A 24,724-nucleotide genomic window follows, 5' to 3' on the forward strand; every position below is an offset into this window, starting at 1 on the left:
CTGCATCTAATTGTAAAGCAGTTTGTTGTCCTAGATTAAGGACATGTGCAGTTAGCATGCTAGTTGTTGCTGGTATAATCATGACAGCAAAATTGAGCTGTGACCTCTGAAAGCAAGTTAGGAATAACTCTGCACCACAGCAGACTCTGTTTAATTAACTACTTCTGTTTTCACATTTTTAAGACATCAAGTAAAGCATCTTCATCTGATTGGTGGTCAAACTATTACAGCATTTTCAAAAGTTGCAAATGAGGCTAGTCCATATATTGCTTGATTATGTCATAGATAAATATTTGTTTCATGCTTCGTAAATAAAAATATGTAAAATGAGTTCAGTATATCTTTTCTTATTTGTTCACATCAGTAGCAGGAAGCTGTTCTCTTAATGCCTGAACTTCTGTCTATTTGTTGTTAAATAGTAAAATTAGCTAAACTGAGCTGAACAGGGAAAAGTGACCCTTGGGGAATAACCTCACTTTACAGGGCGTGTCTGGCTAGCCATGTGTCAGCCTAGCCATGTGTGATCAAATCTGTGTGGGAGCTAGCATATGTGCGCCGAGACTGCACCGGATTGGGGTTATAGCTGGGTTGCTTGGGTTATGAGGTGATCATGAGAGCAGCTGGCTACGATTCTCTATTTTGTAAAAGGTATACCCCCCTTTTCTTCTGACTGGATTTGTATGTCAGTAGCATGAATGTCGGTCAGGACTCGTGCTTGGTATGCTGTCCGTGTGAGGTCTGAACCGCTCATAGCCCTGAATGAACTTGGTCCGTCTGCCTTGCTCTCCGCTGTCTCCCCCCCTTTTTTCATTCCTGTCTCTTCCTAGTTTTCTCTCTCTCTGCCCAGAGCCCTTTTTCGATCCTCTTCCTCTGTCTGCGTGATTTTCCCTCACGTACCCGGGGCTTTTTTCATGCTCACCGCTCTTTCTCTTTGCTGCTGTCACTCACTCGGCAGTCCTCTCTTCTCCCCTCCGCTTGTTCTATTTCACACTCTGCACAAAGTAGCCTTTTTATCACTCATTTCCCTCTTCCCTCGCTATTTCTCCTGCTCCTTTCATGTGCTTTTGAAATCCCCTTTTCATCTTTAGCTCTCTCTTCTCTCTCCCTCACGCATACACACACGGGCTCATTCAGTCATTCTTTTATTATCCCAAAACTAAAGTGATAAATGGCTGTCTTTCTTCGCCGTAAATGTCACTCGGGGAATTGTCTCTGCTCATTGATTGACTGGAAGGAGAAGTGCGGCCACACATGCACAGTTGCCAGTCAGGCGCACACACACACCGGCAGCGGGAGGAAAAGACAGAAATGATCCATCATTAGAGGTACTGCGCGCTTGGCAAAAGGCTGCAGCCATCATGGTTAACATCTGGCCTTCACAGGTTCTCGTCGTATCCAGAGAGTGATGCAGGAATATGTGAGGATGATAGTGACAAAATACTCAAGGAAGCTTAGGTACGACTTGTTTCTTCGTGAAAATATTTTTTGCAGTAATTGATCTAATTTGCCATCTGTGGATAGCAAATCAGATCAATCAATTACTTATTTACAATTACTTATCCTCATGTGTGCAGTTATTTGGCTTTTGAGTTGGTAAGGTTTTATACAGGATTTACTTTTTGTCAAAGTTTTCACTCTCATTTGTACTTGCCTTGGACTGACTTCAAAGGTACCCCGTGACTCCTATATTATTATGGATTATTGGATATGTAAAACCAATGATTAAAAGGTGAATATATGCCAGATTATATAGGACAGGCCATAGTTGTAAAGTAAGCATCAGGGTTCTAAGTACAAAGGTACATTGGCAACACTTAGGTAGTTTGGGTATTGACTGAGTAGGTACTAAACCTTCATCTTCCTAATACATTATTTGTTCATTAAGAATTCACTCTTTGTTCATGCTCTATCAGTCTTAATTAATGTGTAGTTATTTTAAAGCGGTACCGCTACATTTCTAATTTTATATTCTAATGGATCCCAGGATTAAAGACTAAAGCGGCTGTCTTGCTAGGACCATGTTCAAAGCTCTTCTGATTGGTTTACTCCACATCTATTTCCCCTGCCTTTAGCAAAATTGAAAATGTTACACAGGATTTCCGGACTACTCGCTGACATTAAGGTTGTGCCAGGCTACCATTTGATGTTGTGTACCCTTAGTCACCCATACTGCACTAAATGAACCATCAAGGTTACCACAAATCTCTTTATTGGCACCAAAATACATTACGTACAAAATACAAGTTGTGGATCTTTGACACAGCCTGTTGACTCCCTCAGTTTCCCATGCTTACTGCAGATTTACAGTGTCACCAGTCTCTTGGCGGGCTCTATTTCCACTGTCTATTGGTTCACAACGGGACCTGGCATTAGTGGAAGTGCTGTGAAGAGATCAATCACGGATGCACAATCTGAGCTGGCATGGCGACCTCCTCTTCTTCACCATTTATTCCTTTTTGTCTGAAGTGACATGACACTGAATGCGCAAGCGGTGCTCCCAGTTTGAACATTTGGCTTTCGCTTGTTCTAAACTGCCAAAAAATGCTCGCCAAATGCAAAAAAGCCAACCGAGTCATTGTGAACGCCGCCGTGTGCCAAATATGTGTGTGCGCTAACGGGTAGGGGTTAATGATGCTCAGTCATTTTCTTAATCTCTCATTCACCCTGCCTCGGGCGCCGAAGCTTGATAAAGGTCAAGGCGACTGGTGGTTACAAGTCGTCCCCTACTTCATTTTCTTTGCTGCACTGCGGGGAGGGGGTATCTCAGAAGAGGCTACGGCTAGCGATGATGTTGATCCGCACGTCTTTATTCTAAGATGCAGGATAAAGAGATTTAATGGGGAGACAGTAGGGAGACACGGACGGATGGTTCAGTCAATGAAGTGGGGATGAAAATATTAAATTGATAGAGAGGTCGAGATAGTGAAGATTGAAGAAGAGGGGAGGAAAATGGAGAGGGGGAGAAAGAGAGTTTGAATGGTTGGAGTAGATTATAACCCTTCCAAGCAGGACTGGGAGCCAGACTTGGCTGCACTTCAGCTACACTCTGCACACTTCAGCTCAAGTGTGCGTCCATTAGTGCACTCCCGTTGCACTCAGAAAGCCATGCACTCGGAGATGATGCACATGCACAGGCGCACACAGCCAACTCATCACCCTCTGCTCGTACATGCAAAACCCCCAAGACATCGCCCAGTCAGGGTACAGTATAGCTCTGCCTTCCAACTCACATTTAGTCTGGAAAAGTCTTACTGACCCAGTCTCGGTCTTTTTTCAGGCACACACATACTGTATACACGCGCCTCTCTAGCCACCAGATTGCTTCCTGTCAAAATAAATAATTAAAAGCACGCTATAACAGCTTCCGAAAAAAGATACCTCAATTAGTGCGAAATGGGTAAATGGCCTGTGGGTTAGGCGCTTGAGGGGGGAGAATGGTACTTCCACAACAAACACAAAGACATAAAGACACACAGCGTATTACATAAGTCAAAGCATGACCCCAGAAGCTTTTTATTCACTTGTTGCGATGGTAATTTGACCCCCCTCCTCTTTCAGCAATCAGCTTAGTGTAGTCTTTTTCGCAAATCCGTACAAGGAACCCATGGCCAAAGACCTGCCAGGCGGGGATCTAGATGAGTGGCGACGAGATGTGAGGGAGGACCTGAGTGGATGCCGCTGGGTCAATGCCGAGTGTGTGTTTGGAGCCTGTCTTTGTACATATGAGAGAGAGCTCTGTGTGTGTGTGTGGAATGGCAATTAGGATCGGAATAAATGAGGGCTGTGCGTGAGAGAATGAGATGCAGAGCTAAATTTTACTGTTTGTAATGAAAAGAGTTTGCTGCAAGCGACGGAAAGCAATAGTTCTTTTAAATTGTGTATGTTAAAGAATAGATTGCTTCTGCCGTTTTGGTGTTCTTGTTTTGCTAAAAGGTACAGAGCGTAACAAACCAGTGTAACATTTGTACAAGTCCCCAGCCTTGATAAAAGGAATTATTGCATGAAATCAGAGGGCACATTTATATACAAATAAGGTAGGGGTGGGCAATTTGCATTATTACAGTTGTCTATAAGAAGTATACAAAGTCGTATTCTTCTTCTGACAGTTCACACTTCACTGTGATTGGTTAAACCCAGCTGTCACACACTCAGAGCCTTACAAGGACTTACCAATCAGTGGGCAAAAGTGTCTGAGTTTGAAGAGACAGCTGTATTAAACAAAGAAATTGTGAATCACAAAATGACAATATGGCTAAAATAGCAGATCGTTACAGGGATCAGATTACAATTCAGCTTTGATCACCATATATGATGTAAGTTGCTTTGTACTTCACACACACTCACAGACAAACCCATTAGCGTTTGCCTTGAAGCCGACGTGCTGTCCTCTGTTGCACCTGCTCATTCATACCCATGCAGATGTTCACATGCCAATTGCATTTCTGACTGGCTGCCATCCGCACACCTTCAATTTTTCAAGCGGCGCTGGCATGTGTCCAAGCTGTTTTACTCTAGCCTCATAATACACTGTAGTGTTTTCACCGTAATGCTAAAGGAACACTGGGGGCATATGCCATAGCCAAGCTCATTGAGACAAATAAACTACAGGATATACGGTATTGTCCGGAATATAAGTCGCACCAACGAAAAAATGCATAATAATAAAGAAAAAAACATATATAAGTCGCATTGGACTATAAGTCGCAAGTTTTGGGGAAACTTATTTCACAAAATCCAAGACCAAGTACAGACATTTTATCTTTAAATGCAAGTTATAGTAATAATAATAAAACAGAGAACAACAGGCTGAATAGCAGTACAGCAAGCTAACGTAATACATATTTATTCAGCTACATAAAGCATGTCTGGTATGTTAAGTTAAGTTATTAACAGTAATCAGATAAACACAACATAAAAAACAAGCTAACATGTTTACTCTCGATCTCATTCTAAATCATTAAATCCATTGAATTAATCATCCTCGGTGTTGTTTCTGAACTCTGTCAACACAGGTAGTGGATGAAGCGCCTCGTCCGCTTCCGGGTGGCTGTCATACTGGTACACAAGCCTAAAGTGCCCTCGCGCTGTTATCAGTGCGACAGTAACGAAGACGTGAAATTATATATTTTAATAATTTCACATATAAGTTGCATCTAAGTATAAGTCGCACCCCCGGCCAACTTATAGTCCAGAAAAAAATAGTAAGTCAAATCTTGCCCATGCAAACAGATCATTACCGGACCTGTAAACCTACAAAGTAAGCTCATTGTAGGTGTATTAGCATCTGTGCTAACACGCGTAGTTTCGACTCGGTTGTTCAGTCTCTGAAATGTCAGACATGTTGATTCTAGTGTACAGCATAGGGCATCTTAGTACAAGTCATAGAGCTGCAGGGTTAGTGGCAGGTCTGAGGGTTCAACGGTGTGAAAAGGGTTGACAGAGGTAGACGAGTATAAGCCATATTCAAAATGGATAAAAAGACTGAAAAGGCAGTAAGATGAACAGAGCGTAGTGAATTGAACGAATATTGAAAGGGCTTATGTCTTATCTGTAGCACACTCGTTCACCTTGCTACGGTTAAGAGTAGGTCAAGTATCAATGATTCTTAGCGCAAAGAGAGGATTGGCTGTGCGATTTCGAGTGGGCAACAATGGGAGCAATGAGCTGCCAAGTGAAGGGTAAGCAAAGAAAAAAAAGACGAACAAATCTAGAAATAAAAGCCATGCATGTATACAGTATGCCTAAGTGAGGAGTTTGAGAGATATGCTGAGGGACAGGGAGGGTCAAGCCGGGAGTGAAAGAACAGAGAGAGGGAGAATGACAGAGGGAGGGGGGCGGTTAGATACGGGGCGCTTTCGGGGGTCTTCGCTGGGTCTTTGCGGCAGGCCGATTGCGTGACAGCGAGGAGAAAGTGCAGCGCGGTGTGTGTAATGCTCTCAAGACAGATATTAAGAGGCGCTGGACGACTCATACCACCAATGCCCCGTGTTTTTTTCTTCTTCCCTTTATTCTACGCCGCTCTCCTCCAATCCTGCCCCCTCGGTTTCCACTAATGATCCCTGCGTCCTGCCACACTGCCGACTGCTGACTGATGCCCACTGACAGTCTCGCTCAGGCGGAAAGGAGGCAGCCCCCTTTCAGAGATACAGCCGCATACACACACACAACACACAGGCGAAAGGTGAGGCACTTTCTCACATGCATGTATCTACTCAAAGCTGCTGACAGATGGGTATTTGTGCATCCATGGGACCATCAGCCACTACTCCACATAGGCTGTGTATATAGGCCCGCCTGGCAGTCATGCTCTTACTGTAAATGCGGATCCATCCAGCTGCATCTGACATGGGGGAATTTCATGTGATGGACAAGCGTGAGCTGTGGAGGTGATCACGGGACATTAGGGCTTGCTAATGGTAGCTTGGGGACACAAAATGAATTGAAGGAAAATAATAGGTCTATCAGCAAAATGCAATACAAAGGCACTACTTCAATAGATTTTGGACCATATTATCAAGCAATGTAATATTTTATAGATTGTATTGACAAATAAAATGTAATATACTAAAATCTCACTAGAATGTACATATTTTGTCACTGGCTTTGTGCATAATGCAGCGTACTTGACCTAAATGATTCCCTAAACAAACAATTTTTTTAAATACCAATGATTACTTTCCTGTACACAAAATCGGTTGGCCTAAAATGATATCTCACTGATTTCATACAAACAGAACAATATCAGTGTTTTGTTTATTTCTAGGCCATGCACTGCAAAACTTACAAAACACTGTGATCTATTGTGTATTAAAAAGAAAAGTTTGGCTCAGAAAAGTCATATTTGGATGGAAAGAGAGAAGTTGGCACCGCCTGATAAATGTTTTATTGACAAAAAGTGAAGTTGTGATGTCGTTGTGTCTTTTCTTTTGTGATGAAGAATTAGCTGTTTTGTCTGATACCTGACACAAACTACCCTGAAATCCCTATTGTTTGTGATTCATTGCATTGTATTGTCTCAGCCTCATGGCAATTTTACTTAAAGAGACATTTTGGTGAGGTGTACTTAATACTAAACTAAAGACGGGACTTTTAGACTTTCAAAAGCACTATACAACAATATCCAAAATAAATTGTACTGATTTATTTACTTGTCGTTGGCCATTCCAGTCCCAACGTTGGGCCACCGTTCGCTTGGCCCTTGTAATCCGACCAATCAGAGCGTAACCCCGGATCATGACTGCTGCGGAGAGGTTAGGAATTAGGTCACACCATTTCACTTCTCTAATTAGAGGCTGAGAGAGTGTGTCTGTGCCTGTGTGTCTATTTATGCGAGTACATGCTGGGTGCACTTAATCCATAGGTGGCCTCTATGGTAATGGAGTACCCTGGGAAGATGCACTCAGCGGCAATTCTTTAACACTGCTTATAGTTGTTAGTGTCAGGCAAGAAATGAAAAAATGGTAATGGTAATTAGGCTGATAGACATCCTATTGTGTAATACGCCATCAGTTGGTCAATGGCCCAGCTTGTCCTAAATTGATGACAATAATGCTCTTTAACTCTGTATGATGGTGGTTTGAATTGGATCTTCAGCTATATTATATGTGAAGACATCCACTTGTTTACTATATTGGAAATACAGACAGTGACTTACTAAAAAGGTGAAATTAAGACTTTCGTGAATGTATTGCTCACTGTGTTTATGTGTAGTTTAGATTTATTTGCAAATGGTATAGTTTTTTGTGAGTATTCAATTGAAAAAAAGGATGTAGGTGAAGGAACATTCAGTATACAAGATGTTTATTTTGCTAGCAAACAAAAACTGGGCCTCTGCTGGAGCAGTTGTAACACTTAATATAAAATTAATTCAACTGTTGCATATTTACAATTGTGTTTATTCAATTTGGTTTATCTTTAACTGGCTCTCTTTTTGGCTAATGATTGCATTTTTAATACAAAAAAGGATTCCAGCTCCAACAGGTTATGTATATTTTAAAATGTTCAAAAACGTAATCCCCAGAACAGAACTACAAACTGCAACTATTTATCTTGTTTCCTGACTGTGCCTCTGACTTTTTAATTTTGTTAGATTTTCTAACTTTCTGTTGGCTAAATTCAGTTTTGTTAAGCTTTACAAGGCGAGTGCTGTTATAATTTTTGGCAATACAAAAAAAAGTACTGAATTCAATCCCTTTATATGCCCCCAAACTAAATGACCCACAGAATTGATGAGAGTAGAAAAAAGTTCCCAGAGGTGAAAGAGCAGGTCAGACCGCAGTATGAAATATGCATGTGAAACATCCTCATTCACTTAGCATCCATGTTGAGACACTACTTTGGCCTTACAAATCCCATGCAGCGGCAGGTTTGGAGTTCTTAAGACTCCAGCTCATCAGGACTCCTCACTAACTTCTGCGGTGATACAAATAGCATGCGAGGTGAAAGCATTCTGTAGCTTGCTCTCTGTAACCCCCGCTGTTCGTCTTTCTGGGATGCCTCCACACAGGGGGCTGAGCCAAGACATACAACTTTAACGGTTTTAATGTACTTGCGCGCTTTTTGTTCATTGTCAGTTGTTTACGGAATTCAACATGACAAAGAAGACGACCTTTTGTGCTCACCGCGGTTGGGTGCAGGACAAGCGTGCTAAACACTCAAATGCATCGGAGTGATAGGACTACTCTATCATTTTATATGGAGAAAGTAGCAGTGGGGTTAACCTTAATTAAGTTTTCAGGAGGCTCTTAAAAGGTCATGGCATGCTTCTACGCTGCGCCGAAATTTGCACCCCGACTCCCTCCGACTCCCCTACCCTTCATAACCTTCCTATTGCAATCTATCCAGTCATCAGCCCCCCATCTGTGCGCATTAGCCATTCATGAACACACTCATTAGGGTGGGAGTTTGAAGCGATTGTGTTCACTAGTCTGCGGCTGGAGCGTGGCGATTAATATTTCAGCATCTCCCGTTGAGGAGCTGAGAGCAACTTTGGTCCTCTCAGGGCTGGAGAAGAACGAAAAAAATAAAAAATAAAAAAATAGTGGTGGAGACTGCTCGCCGGCAAACATGGCAACGTATACTACATTGCATCCATATTTCCATTTATTGCGTACACAAGTGAAATTTGAGTTTAAAAAAAATCTCAGGCAACTAACAAAACTATAATTTACATGGCTTAATTGGTATATTTATGTGGGAATAACTTAAGGAAGAGATACGGAGAGAAATTGTTGTTTTGGTTGCATTCAATTGCAGGGAATATTCTGCATCCTGTATGATACTATGATCGGCTTATGTTCTGACTGAGTAAATGTGTTTTAATTAGCACCGAAACCAATCCACAACACCATATAATGGAATGTGCAGTGTTGATTAAAGCAGTATTGGCATATTGATTATTACAATGTTATAATATATAGTAAAAATGATGGATATTGTAGCAGTAGAGTGACTTTTTGATCATCTCTGCATACTTCAGGTCTACATGAAGTCAAATATTAAAGTAACATAACAGAAACATGCACAAAGTCAAGTTGAATTAGTGACAGGATGCCAACTACTTGTTTTGAATTAACTGTGCATTTGTCTGTTTTGTCAGATATGACTATTCTTGTCTTCTCATCATTCTTGACAGATATCGCTCTTTGAAATCAGAAACAGCCTCTAACAGCTGAGGACTGACATTTACCGCACCAGAAGTTATTTTTTAAAAGAAAATAAAAAAGGGTTTATTTAAAGCAGTATTTCTCCAAATACACTTCATGCATCCAAACTTTCCTCTTAACTTTTCACAAAAAGATTGGTTTGACTTTTTTTTTGTGAACTGGGATAAGATCTAATATGAGAGGTACTTTCAGCTGCCATTGATTACAACTGACTGCCAATGGAACATAGACAGAGAAATTTGGGGTATGTGAGTGGCCATATGACAATATAAAATCAATCCGTAATCTGACCCTGTGATGATCTGCCAATTATCATAATCCAGTCCTTTGTGTTTAAAGCAACTTCATACTTACACATGGATCTCATGATTCCTTTCTGATTTGAAGGATTTTCCTCTTTGAAAATATTTAATGTTTTGATTGAATCGCTATAACAACGAATGACCTTCAAATCAGGAGTGAATCCAAACAAGGATATAGAAGTGATATTTCTGCACTTTTGTGGTTACTTTTATGGTTTTGAATCAACTGGCACATTTTTACACATTCCTTATTTTTAAACACATTCCTGATGCATAGTTAATTATCATCTGAATATTGTTATCAAGATAATGCAATATATATATATATCGAGATATTAATTCTTGTCAAAATCATCCACCCCAATGCGAGAATTGTGATCAAATTGAAATTGTGATATAACTTCATATCACCCACCCCTTGTTTGAATGTCTGTATTAGATAATATCTAAGATCACCTACATGAATTGCTTTAACATTTAGGCACTTTTTTATTGTCTTTGTTCTGAATGCTGTCTCTCTCCATCACTTTATAAAGTATTGCATTGAACCAGGCTGGCAGCTCCATTTCTGAAGAGACAACTTGGATATTCTGTGTAACTATATCCACGCGCATAGACATCACTCATGTCAAATTGATGCTCCCCTTCTTTGAGACCCTACAGCCGCAGTAAATTTATGAGAATATGAGGCCGCCAGGAGTATCATGGGTTATCAGCCTGTCGATATCCGAGGCACTGCTTGCCAATACCCAAAGCTGTGGAGACTCAACTCAGCTGGGCTTCATTCCATAAGGTCTCGGTTTCAAATATGCCGAAATGTGGATGGATTTCAAAACATAGCATATGGTTATTGATGTCATTTAAACACGCAATGCCCAGAAACTCAGAAAAAAAAAAAAAAACCACTACAAAAATGTTCAGATCAGAAATGAATTTATATAAGACAAGGGGGCTTAGAAGCAACCACCAACTTGATAAAATTGTTGTATTGGATGTAAATAAATCTCATAATGGGCAATCTCAATAAAACTCATACGAGAAGAGAAAGCCCCGTGGGACAGCAAAAAAAATACAAATAAATATAAATAATGAATAAATAAATGGGAGGTAACAGGTAAAAAAAAAAGTCTCAACAAAGGCAATGCACCTCAAACTCTTAATAGGTGCTAGAATTTCAAGCCTAACAGTAGCTATTAATGCTTTATTCTAGAGTTACAAGAGGTTGCAAATTTGTTTAGTTTGATTATCATGCATGGCTGCTAGTGTGTAGAGTGAATAATAAAACTGAATAGCTGTGCTTTAAGTCTCTGGCAACACAGATAAAAATAGCTCTTCCTTACCTGTCTACTTTGGCATTTAATCTAACACCCCTAATTTTTAGTGGTGGGGATACTTCATTATTATTCCTTTATTTTTAGTAGTTTGGGGGTGGTTTGTCTGTAAGTTAGTAAATTCTTTGTTCTATTATTTGATGCACAATCTTACTTGGACTTACAGCACGACATGTTTTATAAAATGGTGAAATGATTACTTCTAATACCACTGAAATCCATTACTATATCTGGTTTCACAGCTCACTGTTCTGTAGCTTGAAACAAAAAGTAGTCAGGGAGGAGTTCTCAAGCCAAGGTCAAGGTTAGCATTAAGACCGCGTCCAAGGGAAGATTGTCTCGCTACAACCTTAAACTATCCTAAGCTTCACCATTAGATCTTTACAATTCTGGGGAGAGGGCCTCTTTAACTCTCTTTTGTTCTTCACTCTCCTCGCCCACCTCTGCCCTTCTCTTGTCCCCTCCCCCTCGCTCTCCAACCCTCTTTTTTCCAATCCGCTGCTTTTTATTCTAAGCATACCATTCAGCCAAACCTTTCTCCCATATAGGTGTTCAAATAAGTGGCAGTTTACATGGACTGTGCGTGAGCCTGGTTCTACGTCTAATGAAGTTCTCCTGCACCTTGCGTAGCCCTATTAAACCGCTGCTCCCTACTCCCTACCCACTTCACCCCCTCACCCTCCCTTCACCTCTCGCCTTGTCTCTCCCTGAGGGATCGGGTTGGCACAGAGCAGAGCCGGGCTGCTATGGCAACAACAAGGATACCCTCCCTCCTCTCCCACAGGTCTCCTTAGCAACTGGTAGCTTGGCATTGCGGTAATGAGTGTGCCCGGTGTGCCAGGCTTTGTGTCATGCCGGCATGTGTGCGCCGCCACTGGTACGTGTGTGGAGAGTGTGCGTGCATAGGTGTCTTTCTGTGGTTTTTGAAGGCTTTGGGTTTGCATGCTCGCTACAGGTTGCCAACGTGCTGTAGGTGAGATTTACAAGGTGTGATGACAGAATTTGAAACCACTACTTAGAGAGGAACAAGAATATTAGTGAAGCTGGTTTTATAAAAATTCAGATCAATTAAAAATTGGGGATTTGTTGGATGTTAGAAAATTAACTACTTGGTATTTCTACCCAAAAAAGGTTGAGTTATAAAATTACTTCTTCACACATGTTGGCACTGCAGGAGTAGTGTGAATTTTAGTAAAATAATGAAGTATTTAACTTCATCTTGCAAATGGATCACCTGACCACCTCCTTACAGATTATCATGAAACACAATGAAACATAATGTATGTCCTCATTAGTGTTACTAAAATTTGAAACTCGGTTTTGATACTAATATACTTGATACCCAATACTGATTTCCATACCACAATGATAACATTAAAAAACAAACAAACAAACAAACAAACAAACAAACAAACAAACAAACAAACAAAACACTCTTTATTTAGACAGGACAATGTAATTTTCAACATTAAATAACAGTATTTTCTCTTATTTTACCACGACATCTTATATCTGGGTAATTCCTCAATCATCCATGTAGGTTTCACAGTAGGCCATGGAATGCTCAAATCAAATTTTGATACTAATTTTAGTATCGATTAGTATCTAATTTGCGATAGTTTTGACAATTGTAGTCCCTATCATGAAGATTTACCAATTAATTTGCAAGAGGTATGTATGTCTGACTTTGCATGTTGCCATTGTACTTAATGACCCTGAGAAATTATGAAGAAATGAAACTGGGCTTCTCTCCACATACTGAGAATGTGGCTTGCTTGACGATCCACACCACAGCCTTACAGACATTAAATTTTTTTTTTTTTTAAATCACAGTAGTTTGAACATTGTTCAGCTTGCAAGAGTCAAACTGATGAGAGTGTGACTATATCTGGCCCTTGCGCCCTGTATCCTGTGTGTTTCTGTGCAAGTGTTCTGCAGATGTGTGTTGTCACGCAGTAAGATTGTGACCACTCTTGTCAGTACTGTGAAATTGAAGCAATTAAAGGGACAATCTGATGAATTTTGCATGCCACGTGTACGGCTGCCTTTGAGTTTGCTGCTCGGCTGAAATTAAATTAAACGCTGAGAATGGTGTTTATTAAAGTGTGATCAGAGGTGTGCACTGACCTTTAGAATGTGGGAAATGAGATTCTCATTGTTATGAATGAGATTATGTGGAGGCCGAGTGTGAAAAAGCCCGAGCCTGCATTGATTTCATTGTTGGCCAACAGTTTCTTTGTATACAGCAGGGGGAGGTTTCAATAATCAAATCCACACTGTGCCTGTTTGCTATTAAATGGACTGATACACAAATATAGACACCCAGGCGCTCACATAAATGCAGATTGACTTGCAAATGCTCGCACATGCATATCTGGCCCATCTTGTAAAAAAAAGCTGTAAAAGCCTCTCCACAAATGTGTTGGTCTTTAACAAAGGCATGGCAGGCCCAGTGGAAAATGTTAGTTTGCTCCCTAGACGAGGTGTGAAGTGCGAGCAGGCGGCTGGCCCCACAGGTTGGCCAGCTCAAACACCTGTTGTGTGAATGCACTGTGGGAGTGCGTGAGCTCAGCCTCCCTCTCAGGTCTCTCTGGAGCAGCCACACCCGCACTTTTGCCCACACGTGCTAGTCCTGCTTGTCCCTCCCAGGCTCCCCCGTACAGTGCGTGGGTGTCAGACGTAGAGCCCAGATTGTGTCCCCTTTGCGCCCACCGGAAACACTCAGCTGTCTCTGGCATTGGACAAGCGGATTTTCCGATCCCCTATCCGGGTCTCAGATGCTCTGCTAATCTGTCAGTTTCTATTTTTACTCGCCAAAGCTGTGGCAGCCCGGTGCTGTCCCAGACCTTGCCACCCCAATGCCAACCTTTCACTTGGCATGTCAGCTGATGAGTCGCCTGCCATTGGCTTCAATTAGTGCAGAGTCAGCCAGGAATCCCCTCTAGCTCCAATGTGCTCATCTCCACTGCCCATGCATGCTCTAAGGCAGCTAGACACAACACACTCACTTACCATTTTAGCTTTTATTTCAAATGGCACTCCTGCTGTGTAGTGGAATAATGGGGTCAGATACAGAATGCCTTTCAGTGATTCCACGGTCCTCACTCACTTATTAAGTGCAATGACAGCCAAGGGAATGCACATTTGAATTGGGTGGTGTGAGGATTAAGTAATGTTTCGTCCATAATATGCCAGGACAGCTTTTGGCAAATAGCCTTACTTAAGAAGAAACAGATTGTTGTTTTTACAATTCATGTATTTCTTTCAAGAATTTACAAATACTGCCAATTGAGAGAGACCCCGCAGTGATACACAGATAGATGCCACTCCTAATCCACAGTTTATTTTCCTGTCCAATAAGGGCTGTGATGTACCTTGCATGCCAATGCAGTCGTGACCACTGCTGTGGAGGCGATGATGGCATGTGGCAGAGAAGTAACTGTTTCTCACCTCCTAATAAAAGAGGCTCCTTTTAATCTTTTCAATTTGATTGCATTCCAAAACCGGCCTGTCTGCCCATCTGTCTCTCTTAAAGAAGCCTCCTAAAGGGATTTTAATCATCTGATGCTGAGCTTCTCAGGCAAATGGCTAAATATCTCTTTCTCTCTTATGCACACTTTTTCTCCACACATACACCCAAAACAATTAAAGTAATACTTTTTGTAGTATCTGTCATCCTTATGTCCTGCCTGTATCTAACAGACCAGATACAGCCATGAGGCCTCTCAGGCCCACTTCAGGTCCCCCTCAGACTCATAACACCTCCCGACCCCATCCCTATTAATCTACATGGCTCTAAATTCTTTATTTGCTTCAAAGGGACATCATGAGCCGTGACATCAATCACGAAAAGCGAATATTTAGCCGGCGCTAATTTCCACCAATAGCCTGGAGACAAGCTTAGCTGACAAAACTCATTCCTGTGCTGAACAAAACTGCCTGTGTTGAAACCTCCCCTCCCCCTGATCCCTGCTGCCTTCTGCACAGGCAAATACGGCATCACAATAAATGCAGTTAGCGCGTCTGTTGCTCCCCCTTGATTTGGGCTTATCAAATGAATGTGCACCATAGAGGTATACCCTTTGACGATACATAATGGATCCATTCTGCTTGAAATGCTTGGGTAATACCAGTCGAGTGTGGCAAACGGCTTTACCCGGTGCCACTACAAGAACAGCTGCTGTGTTCTTCGATGGGCAGGCACACAACACCGCTTCACCCTTGAGGTTGTTTCAATCGGGTGAGTGGTTTCTTTTTGCCCGTTCCCAGACCCCACTCACAGGCCATAGTTCCTCTCTTAGTTCTGTTTGAATGAGTGCACATTGGCCACAAGATAGGTCTTTTAAAGCATTTGACCTGTTTCCTTACCCCTCTGTTGGTGAGCCTGTGTGTGGGTGAGAGTAAAAAGGGGAAACACTTTAGATGGGTGTGGGTGGGGGGGCTCCAAAGGGGGGTGTGGGAAGAATGGGGGGCATTTTGAGGGCATCAGTTTGTGTGGCTCCAAGGGGCCCCTTGCTAGATTTTGACATTCCTATCTCCCATCTTTGGTCCCAAGTTCTTGTACTCTTTTTAAGCACAGCTGCCACCGTACCAGCCAGCGTATTGCGCGTCATATAAAGAACTATACATTTCACCTTAGTGTCTCTTCTTGAAGTAGGCAAGAGGTGTGCTGGGCATCAGGCAAATGTAGTGGGGTTTGTAAGCTGCACTTGGAGCCCCTATATTCAGTTCATAATGTAGCTGCATCTTTAGACTCTGGCGTACATTGATAGCAATTAAATTGCATTAACTGAAAGTTCCAAATGGGTCACTCTAGACCTAAAACAGTTTACAGTTAATGAAAGTTTTCAATGAAAAAAGTGGGAAAATCGGAGAATAGAGTGACTGATGGGTCGGACTTCCAAAAAGTGATTAAATGCTTTGTAATGTAGCCTCGCAAAAGACCACCTGTGTGCTGCTTATAATTGTCATCAACGTAGCCTACACTTTTAATACAGGGACTTAAAGGGTTATAATATGGTCATTCATTGTCTAAATCGACTATCAGGATTTTGAGCCCTTAATGAGAATTGACCCCAAGCTGATTGTCTGATCTTCCACAGAGGAAACTTTGTTGGCCTTAATTAGCTTTGATTGTGCCATAAACATTCTCTTTTGCATTATAGCTGAGTCCCATCAGTGTGATTTAGTGGTGCCTGTTGATAGCTCTACTGACAGCAAAACAAAGAACTCACACCACTACTTACGACTCTGTCTGGGCTTCCCACTATTATGGGAGCAGGCAGGGCATCTCTGCAGAGGTGCACCCTCCGGCTCATTCATTATTTAGAGGCCTCTCTATGTGGCCCTTTGTATTAAAGGGGTATGATTTGAATTGGAAGTAGCTCCGTGGACTTAGGCATGATGTGTGTTCCTCCATCAATGTATGTTTCTATAGGCTTCATTCATCTGCTGTGGCAAGCTGGTGGGCTGTATGAGAATTTCCATTATATGAATATTTAATACATAATAAATTTTTCGATTTTATTCTGTTCAAGCCGTAGGGCCAAAATTTCTGGCAAAGCCAACCCTCAAGGACAGACAGGTAGTAGGTGTGTCTGAAGTATGAAAAACACACTCACATCACCTCAGTCACAAAAATGACACTGCGTTACTCAAATACACACTCACAAAATGGTTTAACACGATCCTATTAAGACTTCACAGTAGCCATATTCCCTGCTTCTCACATTCTCTTTCGCTGTATTACTATTGGATCATAGCATGTTCTGGCTGCCTGCTGTGTCCATGGTGACCTGGCATGGCTCTGTATGAGACACCCAGCTGGGAGTGCCCCTGAATCAACTTGGGATTAGCCAAGGATTGTCTGGGATTACTCGGGGATGGAGAAGGATTAGCAGTGACTGCCTGTTTTGGGGGCGTGAGGGCCATAGGATGGCCAAATTGCCCCTGACTCAGACTCAGGCAACAGGAGGTGCACACAGCCGCACCCACAATAGAACCACCTGCAACTAGAGCTATTCTTAGCTGCTGCACGGCACACGCTGACAGGAAGAAAACAAAGGGAAACTAATGTGGTGGAAACTACAGGACAGGAAGCCACCAGCTTGCATGGTGATGATGCCATAGCTGGCCACTGTCCGAAATCTCACAAATCTCTGTAGCAGGTGGATTCATCAGATAAAGAGGGTTTGGGATGAGGACAAATCCCCTCAAGTTCAGTGGGACTGCTCCCCTCATACCACAGGATAAACTGAGATTTGAATCTAACAGGTCACACTAAATTGCAACATAAAGTCATTTGGCTCTTGGAAAGAGGTCCCATATGGACTGAATGGTGGCATAAATGGCACGAAATACAGAATTATATATATTTCATGTTGCGAGATATGCTTAAGTTGATGAGAATGATTGGGAGTGGTCTGATAGGTGTGTGATTAGGCCCTGGGTGAGACATGGAGTTGGCGCAGCACGTAGAGGAGCCGTCAGAAGCAGGAGCGGGCATCCCCTGCGGACCCGCACTGCCGACATGAAAGGCTGTTTAGTGTTGGAGCAGCAGCATCAAACAACCGCCTCCTCTTGCATCCTTTCCCCATCCCCCTCTCCACTCTCTCTTGACTCTCACCACAATATGATATAGTTCTGCTGTTGCACGTTTACACGGTCGCTATGGTTACCCAATGTTGAAGGTGTCACAACGAGATAACCCAAGGAAGCATTCACAGATCACCTGAATTCAGTGCGCCTCCCATTTATGTGCCGCAATTTGATTTATTTGTTTCCCTGCCGCGCAATTCAGTGGGAATACAAATAATTCTCTACATAATAGAGATGGCAGAAGTATGAGTATATTCAGTCTGTTACAACCCATTGTAGTAGGATATTCCTGAACCACAGGGGTCGCTTTTGATTTGATATTTTTCGCCAGATTCAATGTCAAAATGCCTCGACCATTATAAAGAAGGAAATTGCAACCACATACTCAGTAGCACATCAAGAACCTGAAACGCTCGACATGTAAATGAAATGTGAAAAATACATCTTTACTGAAAGTGTTCATATGACAGTGTTGAGGATAATGTAAAGTATGTAGTGATGAATAACACAAGGCAGGGAGACTGAATGCAGAAGTGGAAAATGACAGCTTCATGGCGGGCAAAAAAGTGCAGAAATTGAAAATCATGCAAAATAATGTACTTAGCCCAGTATGACAAAATAGACGGGGTTGTGATAAAGACAGAACAGGAGGGACGGGGAGATTGGAAGAGAAGGTAGATGTCAGAGGGTGGGATACATCCATTAGTCTTCCATCCTCCTGGCTCATTCTCAGTGCAGCCCCCGTCCTAGTGCAGATACAACAGTGGAGGAGACAAGGCTGGCGCTAAGCCAGACTGGCACCCACATCAAACGTACAGTACGCCCCACTGCAGCAGCTTACACCAGGCAGGCTGAAGGCAGGAGTAGAGGAGGACAGATGGATTGATGGAAATGAAAGTGGGTGGATTGACGTACATACGGAGCGCGCCTCAAGACTGACTTCCAGGTCGTTCCAGGTTGGCTGAGGTTGACAGGGTCTTGCACGGTGCCAGCTGTAGCTGTCTTTCAAAATGTGTTTGTGTTTTTCAGCGCAAGCTCAAATTTCTAAAGCTATGACACCGGTTGACACTGATTGAATAAACTACAGAGATCTACCTGCCTGAGTATTTTATTTATTGAGTAAAGACAATGAACTGCCACAGTGATCCAACACATCTGTGGTTTAGTCAAAGACTGTACGTCAGATGTAATCATTTGTCATCAAGGACACACTTTTAAGTTTGGCAGCATCTATCTCCTTCTGTAAAAATACCACACAGCATTGGCATCCCACAAGCCCCAACTACAGTGAAATATAGACATGCTATATCAAACTAATGAGGGACCACCTAGGATCATACAAGTCAAGGCCTAAAGAACCAAATATTATTCTTCAATTTATGACTGGTTTCAATTACAAACTTCTTTTTTTTACAACATAATTGAGAACCTGGGCAACATAACTTTACATCAGTATGTATCTGATCCAATAATCCAATATAATTAATGATAGGAATAAAAATAAATGACTTCAGATGTGAAATTCAACCCATTTCACTGATCCTTTTTTTCTCTCACTCTTTGCAGAACTCTATCCGGCACAACCTGTCCCTCCACACACGGTTCATCCGAGTCCAGAATGAAGGAACAGGCAAGAGCTCATGGTGGATGCTGAATCCAGACGGAGGGAAGATGGGCAAAGCTCCACGTCGCCGGGCCGTCTCCATGGACAACAGCACCAAATACCTGAAGAGCAAAGGCCGCATCCGGGGCAAAAGAGTGGGCCGCCCTGGTATTGGAGCTGCTGTGGTGGGACTCCAAGGATCACCTGACCATGGCAGTCCTCCTCGGAAAGTTCTTCAGGGGTCAGCGGTCACTTCTACAGACGGGGAATTTGATGCCTGGACAGACCTCCACTCCAGAGCCAGTTCATCAGCGTCTACATTAAGTGGACGCTTGTCGCCTATTCTGGCAGAAGGAGAGGCAGGAGAACCAGAGGAGGGGGTGCTGTCTTGTTCCACTTCCCCGCACCTTTACCCCTCACCAACCAGTGCCCGCTCTCCATCAATGGGTGCTGGAAACCACTGTCCGTCCTTGGAGCAGTTACCACAGCTTGCCAGTCTAACGGGTGCCATCAGCCTGGATGAGCAGCTAATGGACGATTACCATCACCACCATTCGCAGCAGCACCACTCTTCTGTTGGGCGGCACAAGCACCAAAGCCCAGTCTATCACTACAGCTCTGCGGTGAAGGGCTCTTACAGTGCTGGTGTTTATGGAGGCACTGGAATGGGCATGTTGCGGCACCATTCACCCATGCAGACCATTCAGGAGAACAAGCCCGCTAGCTTTTCTGGAACGATGCGGACGTACTCCAGCACAAATGCGCTTCAAAGCCTGCTAACGTCGAATGGGCAGTACTGCTCCAAGGACATGATGTTGGGACAGGAGAGAGAGAGCCACTCCATGATGAGCCAAACTAGTAACGGGATAGGCTCCAACCATCACAATCACCACAGTGGTCACCTCAACGGCCACAGTCACAACCACAACGGACCTCATAGCCATAGCAGAACTCACAGCCATACACCCAACCACAACCACAGCTCACCTCACAGCCTGGCCCACAATGGTCACGGGCTGAGCCAGAGCCACACGCCGCCTCGGGCACAAGCTCTGACCCCCAGAGGCAACAACAATCAGCTGCACACCTACAACCACAAAGCCCCATACTTGTACAGCCCCCCATCACACGCACACCTCCCAGCCACCACCACACTCCCTCCTAACCCCGCAGGCATGCTCGGTATGCCCCAGGACTCCTGCCATGTGGCTGCTGCCCCTCATCCACGTCACAGTCATTATCCGGACCCTCAGCATCAAGGCATTTCTAATGGACAGTACCACCATGGCCAGGGCATGGGGGGCAGTGGGAACGGCAGCTACCATAACTATGACCAACACCTCCCACACGAGAGACTACCAGCAGACCTGGACATTGACATGTTCCATGGGAGTCTAGACTGTGATGTGGAGTCCATTCTTCTCCATGACATCATGGACTCTGGGGAGGAGATGGACTTTAACTTTGACTGCTCTCTGGCCCAGGGCGTGGGCATTGGGATGGGCATGGGGATGGGTGTGACTATGGGGATGGGCATGAGCGGACTGGGTGGGCCACAACAAGCTCACAGTAACCAGAGCTGGGTGCCTGGTTAAAGTTAAGGATACGGCATTGTAACCATGTTTGTTACCCATATCGCACTGTGCTTAACTCTGACATTCTTGACTAGAGGACCAATACCCTGATATCCTGACAGCTCTTCGGTTGCTCCTCCTCTGTTACCTCCTTTTCCCCTTTGAGAGATCTAGTTCATGTCACATTAAGTTTTTCCTTAGATCAGCTATACTGTGATGACAATCTCTCAGCTGTGCTTGCCCAACTTTGTTTCTCATCTGCCATGAGAACTAAATTCTCAATGCACTTTACTGCAAGTGGGTCACATCTCCCAGTGCTTTGCTTCCTCTGAGTGCTCAGGCAGACTTTGGCATGTTCTGTATGGTGGCTGTAGTCTTTGACAGGAACAAATGAGGAAATCACAAGCTCCATTGAAAAAGTGTCACAACTTGGCATCAAATTAAAATTAGATTTTTTTTTTTCTCCTTATATGCAACCACTGGCAACCAGGTGACATGTTTTTGTCTTGTTCAAAAAAACAAAACAACTACCTGATATTTAGTTATACACTTTATATTTCACAAGAATTAACTTTCTTGTTTCAAATGGCAATCCCACTTATTAAAATCTTACTTGAGTGTTTTTATGATCCTCAGTCTTTAGAACCTTGACTTTTCTCTAAAATCTGGTATTTTGTTAAAGTTCTCTTGCCCTCCATAATAGAATGTTGTCACCATATCATTAAATAAAGTCTATCATTACTGGCGAGCATGCAATTTGGCAAATTAAAATGTCATATCCTCTTGTTTCACCTGGGCTTTTTGCACTAGCTTTTTCTCATCCTCTCCCCCCTCTGTCCTCTCTCTCTCCTCCTGCCACTGAAGACAAAGTAACCATTCTTCACACTAAGCCATTAATGTGGCTTGATTGAAATTCAGCATCTTGCTTTTAATCTGCAAAGTGATGCTGCAGCGATGCGTCATTATTGAGAATCTAACGCATTGTCCTCTCATCTCTCACCCCTGGCTGTCCGTGCCGGTGCTCGCCTCTCTCACTGAATGTGCCAAGAAAGTGAGACAAAACTGTGATTAACGCCAAGTCGCCTCGCTGCCTGCCACTGCGCTCTGAGGAGGCCAATGTCACTGTCCACTTGCTGATAGCAAAGGGTACAGAATAAAACATGGAAGATAGAAGAGTGCTGCCAGTCTTTTTTCGTGCTGTTGTGTCAGAAAATAGATAGTATGGCATTGAAATCCATTGCTTTCAGTATCTGTATTTTGTGTTCTTATGTTCAAGTGGACAAGTTTGGGGATTAATCAAAGATGCAAAAAAGAGGAAACAATCAAATCTGAGGAGCCACTTACATGATGATAGTTGTTTGAAAATTAAAGGGATTTTGTTTTTTTGTTTTTCCTGAAAACTGCTTCAATCCGGTTTGTGATTGGCTGTTAGGATTTGGATTTTATAACACATGTCCAGTACTAGAAGTGTAATCCACTACATTGCAAGTCTATGGATCAGTTAAAATGGCTTAATTTAAGGATACTAATCTTGATTTTAATAGTTTGAGTAGTTTTGATTTATTTAGTTAGTTGGTCTAGATGATTCTCAAACTGTGGTATGCGTACAGGGCTCTCTGCAGTTTGAACATTTGTTTTATTTTGAGTCTAATCTATTCATGAGTTTATCCTCTTTTGGGTTAATCATTATTTATAACTACATTATCCATGGTTTTGGTCTAAGATCTTAGACCTGATTCTGTCTCATTTTAGATGATTATTTAGGCCTGATATAATCCGGGCTTAGATCTGGTCGTACTTGGAAAACCAAATATCATTTTAAGTGGTACATGGTGTGAAATGTTTAAAAAACACTGGTCTAGACATTTTGTAGAAGGCATTTTAGATTTATTTTGTAATTTCAAGCCTAATCAGTAGATCTAGAATGGCAATGGCAAAAACTGGTTGCACTGAATTAGTGTAGTTTGGGGGTAAATGCTTCATGAGCCACATGTAAATCCAGAGGCCTATATTACAGCGTAAAACTTAAAATGACAAAGCAGAAGTAAACCATACACAGAAATGATGTGTTTTTTGTCCTCTACAGTATAAGTGATTGTACAATGTTTAACTTATGAGCTGAATTTTTACTAAAACGTTGTCATGTAAGTGGCTTAAATGGTCTTCAGGGTTTTGAGAGACCCCCCTCCCAGACACATGTTCCCACACCCACTTTATATGTCTCTATTCTGTTGTCTCGTAGCGGTTGTTGTGCTGTTGAAATCTCAAGGACCAACGAGGACCGAACTGAAATACCTACTGTTGTAAAGGGCAACAGTGTTCGGTGAAAGACGTCGGCCAGGCGGTATGACCTTCCTGCGCGCCAATACCACGTACCTCCCCTCCCCTCTGTCCCTCCCCCTTCTATCCTTACCCCCTCCTACTCCTGTTTCGTTCAATTGTGTCCTGTTTGTGGATGAGTGGGGGTGGTTGGTCTCATCTGAACACACTGGCCTTGTGAGAAGAAATAAAAAGAGGACACCCCTATTCTACTGTCCCCCCCCCAAGGAGACATGTTGGACCGTACCAAGTGCAGAGTGGGGGAGGGGGTAACTGTGAATGAGAGGGGGGCATGGGGATAGCCAAAGGTCAAGCACGGCACAGACTATCAGACCTATTATTGGGGTAAATACCTTCATTTCAGGGCCTTTAGCTGCGCTGGTTCCAGTTAATTTTTCTATTGGAAATTGGACCTCTCAAAGCAGTGACAATATGACCTATGCTAGCACAGCCCTGCCATTCAAAAGAATTCTATATACAGTTTATGATGTCTAATTTTGCTATATTTATCTATGACAGAGATCGGTCTCTCTTTAATGTTGGTGTTGTTTGCATCATATTTCATTTTCTCTCTGTTCATTTTATAAAATTGTCACTCGCCCTTTACCCTCTTACTGACATTTATTTTGTAAAAAAAAAAAAGCTATATATTAAGAATATTGTAATATAGTTTTTAAAAGCTGAAAAGAATATCAGTTTTGTTGTCTATTTCTTTTTTAAGAGAATGTATCATCATCTGGTGACTGTTAAATAAATCAAATGAAAAGATAAGAATGTGACTCTGCAGTTTTCTTCAGAGCTAATCATAACTATTATTTATGATTTTCTAATTTAAATTCTTACACCATATCAAAGCACTTGTGCATTTGATATGTCAGTCACATTTTAGAGGCAGATATAGTCAGGACAAGTGGTTCTCAAACTTTTCACACCAACTACCGAAATTATGTAGTCCACTTAGATTAGTCCTAGATTAGTCTTGGAACAGTCCAAGTACTTGATTTAGGCTTGATTCCACTGTATTTCTAAACAAAAAAAAAGTGGATAAAATTATGCAAACTCACAAACTGAAAAGCTGTCCAAGTACCACCTGAAGGAGCTGGTGTACCATCGTGGTAGACTTACCACAGATTGAGAAACGCTGGTCTACACCACATAATAATTCAATAATATTGTATACTGCAATATTAAAATAAAAGGTCCTGGTTGAAAAATATTTCTATAGAATTAGTGTAGAAAGAGATACGTAGCCTAGCAATATGTCTACTATATTATAAAGCCATTGCAATGCACCACTTTATACTTTTGTCTGAACACACAAAGCACTCCTGGA

At 42.4% G+C, this 24,724-nt stretch overlaps 2 protein-coding genes across 2 annotated transcripts in view; one reads left to right on the top strand and one right to left on the bottom strand.

Moving 5' to 3' along the window:
* Positions 1 to 24,153, top strand: part of LOC117384468 (forkhead box protein O6-like) — a 37,955-nt gene extending 13,802 nt beyond the window's left edge. Inside the window, exon 2 of the mRNA XM_033981794.2 lies at positions 19,462 to 24,153. Within this exon, the coding sequence (XP_033837685.1) occupies positions 19,462 to 21,093 (1,632 nt within the window). The 3' untranslated portion in view covers positions 21,094 to 24,153. The remainder of the gene's footprint in view (positions 1 to 19,461) is intronic.
* The window catches only part of themis2 (thymocyte selection associated family member 2), a 110,854-nt gene that overhangs the window by 57,093 nt on the left and 29,037 nt on the right, over positions 1 to 24,724 (bottom strand). The gene's annotated exons all lie outside the window — the stretch shown is intronic.

The sequence above is a fragment of the Periophthalmus magnuspinnatus genome, chromosome 16 (assembly GCF_009829125.3).
Source record: "Periophthalmus magnuspinnatus isolate fPerMag1 chromosome 16, fPerMag1.2.pri, whole genome shotgun sequence".
Classification (NCBI taxonomy): Eukaryota; Metazoa; Chordata; class Actinopteri; order Gobiiformes; family Gobiidae; genus Periophthalmus; species Periophthalmus magnuspinnatus.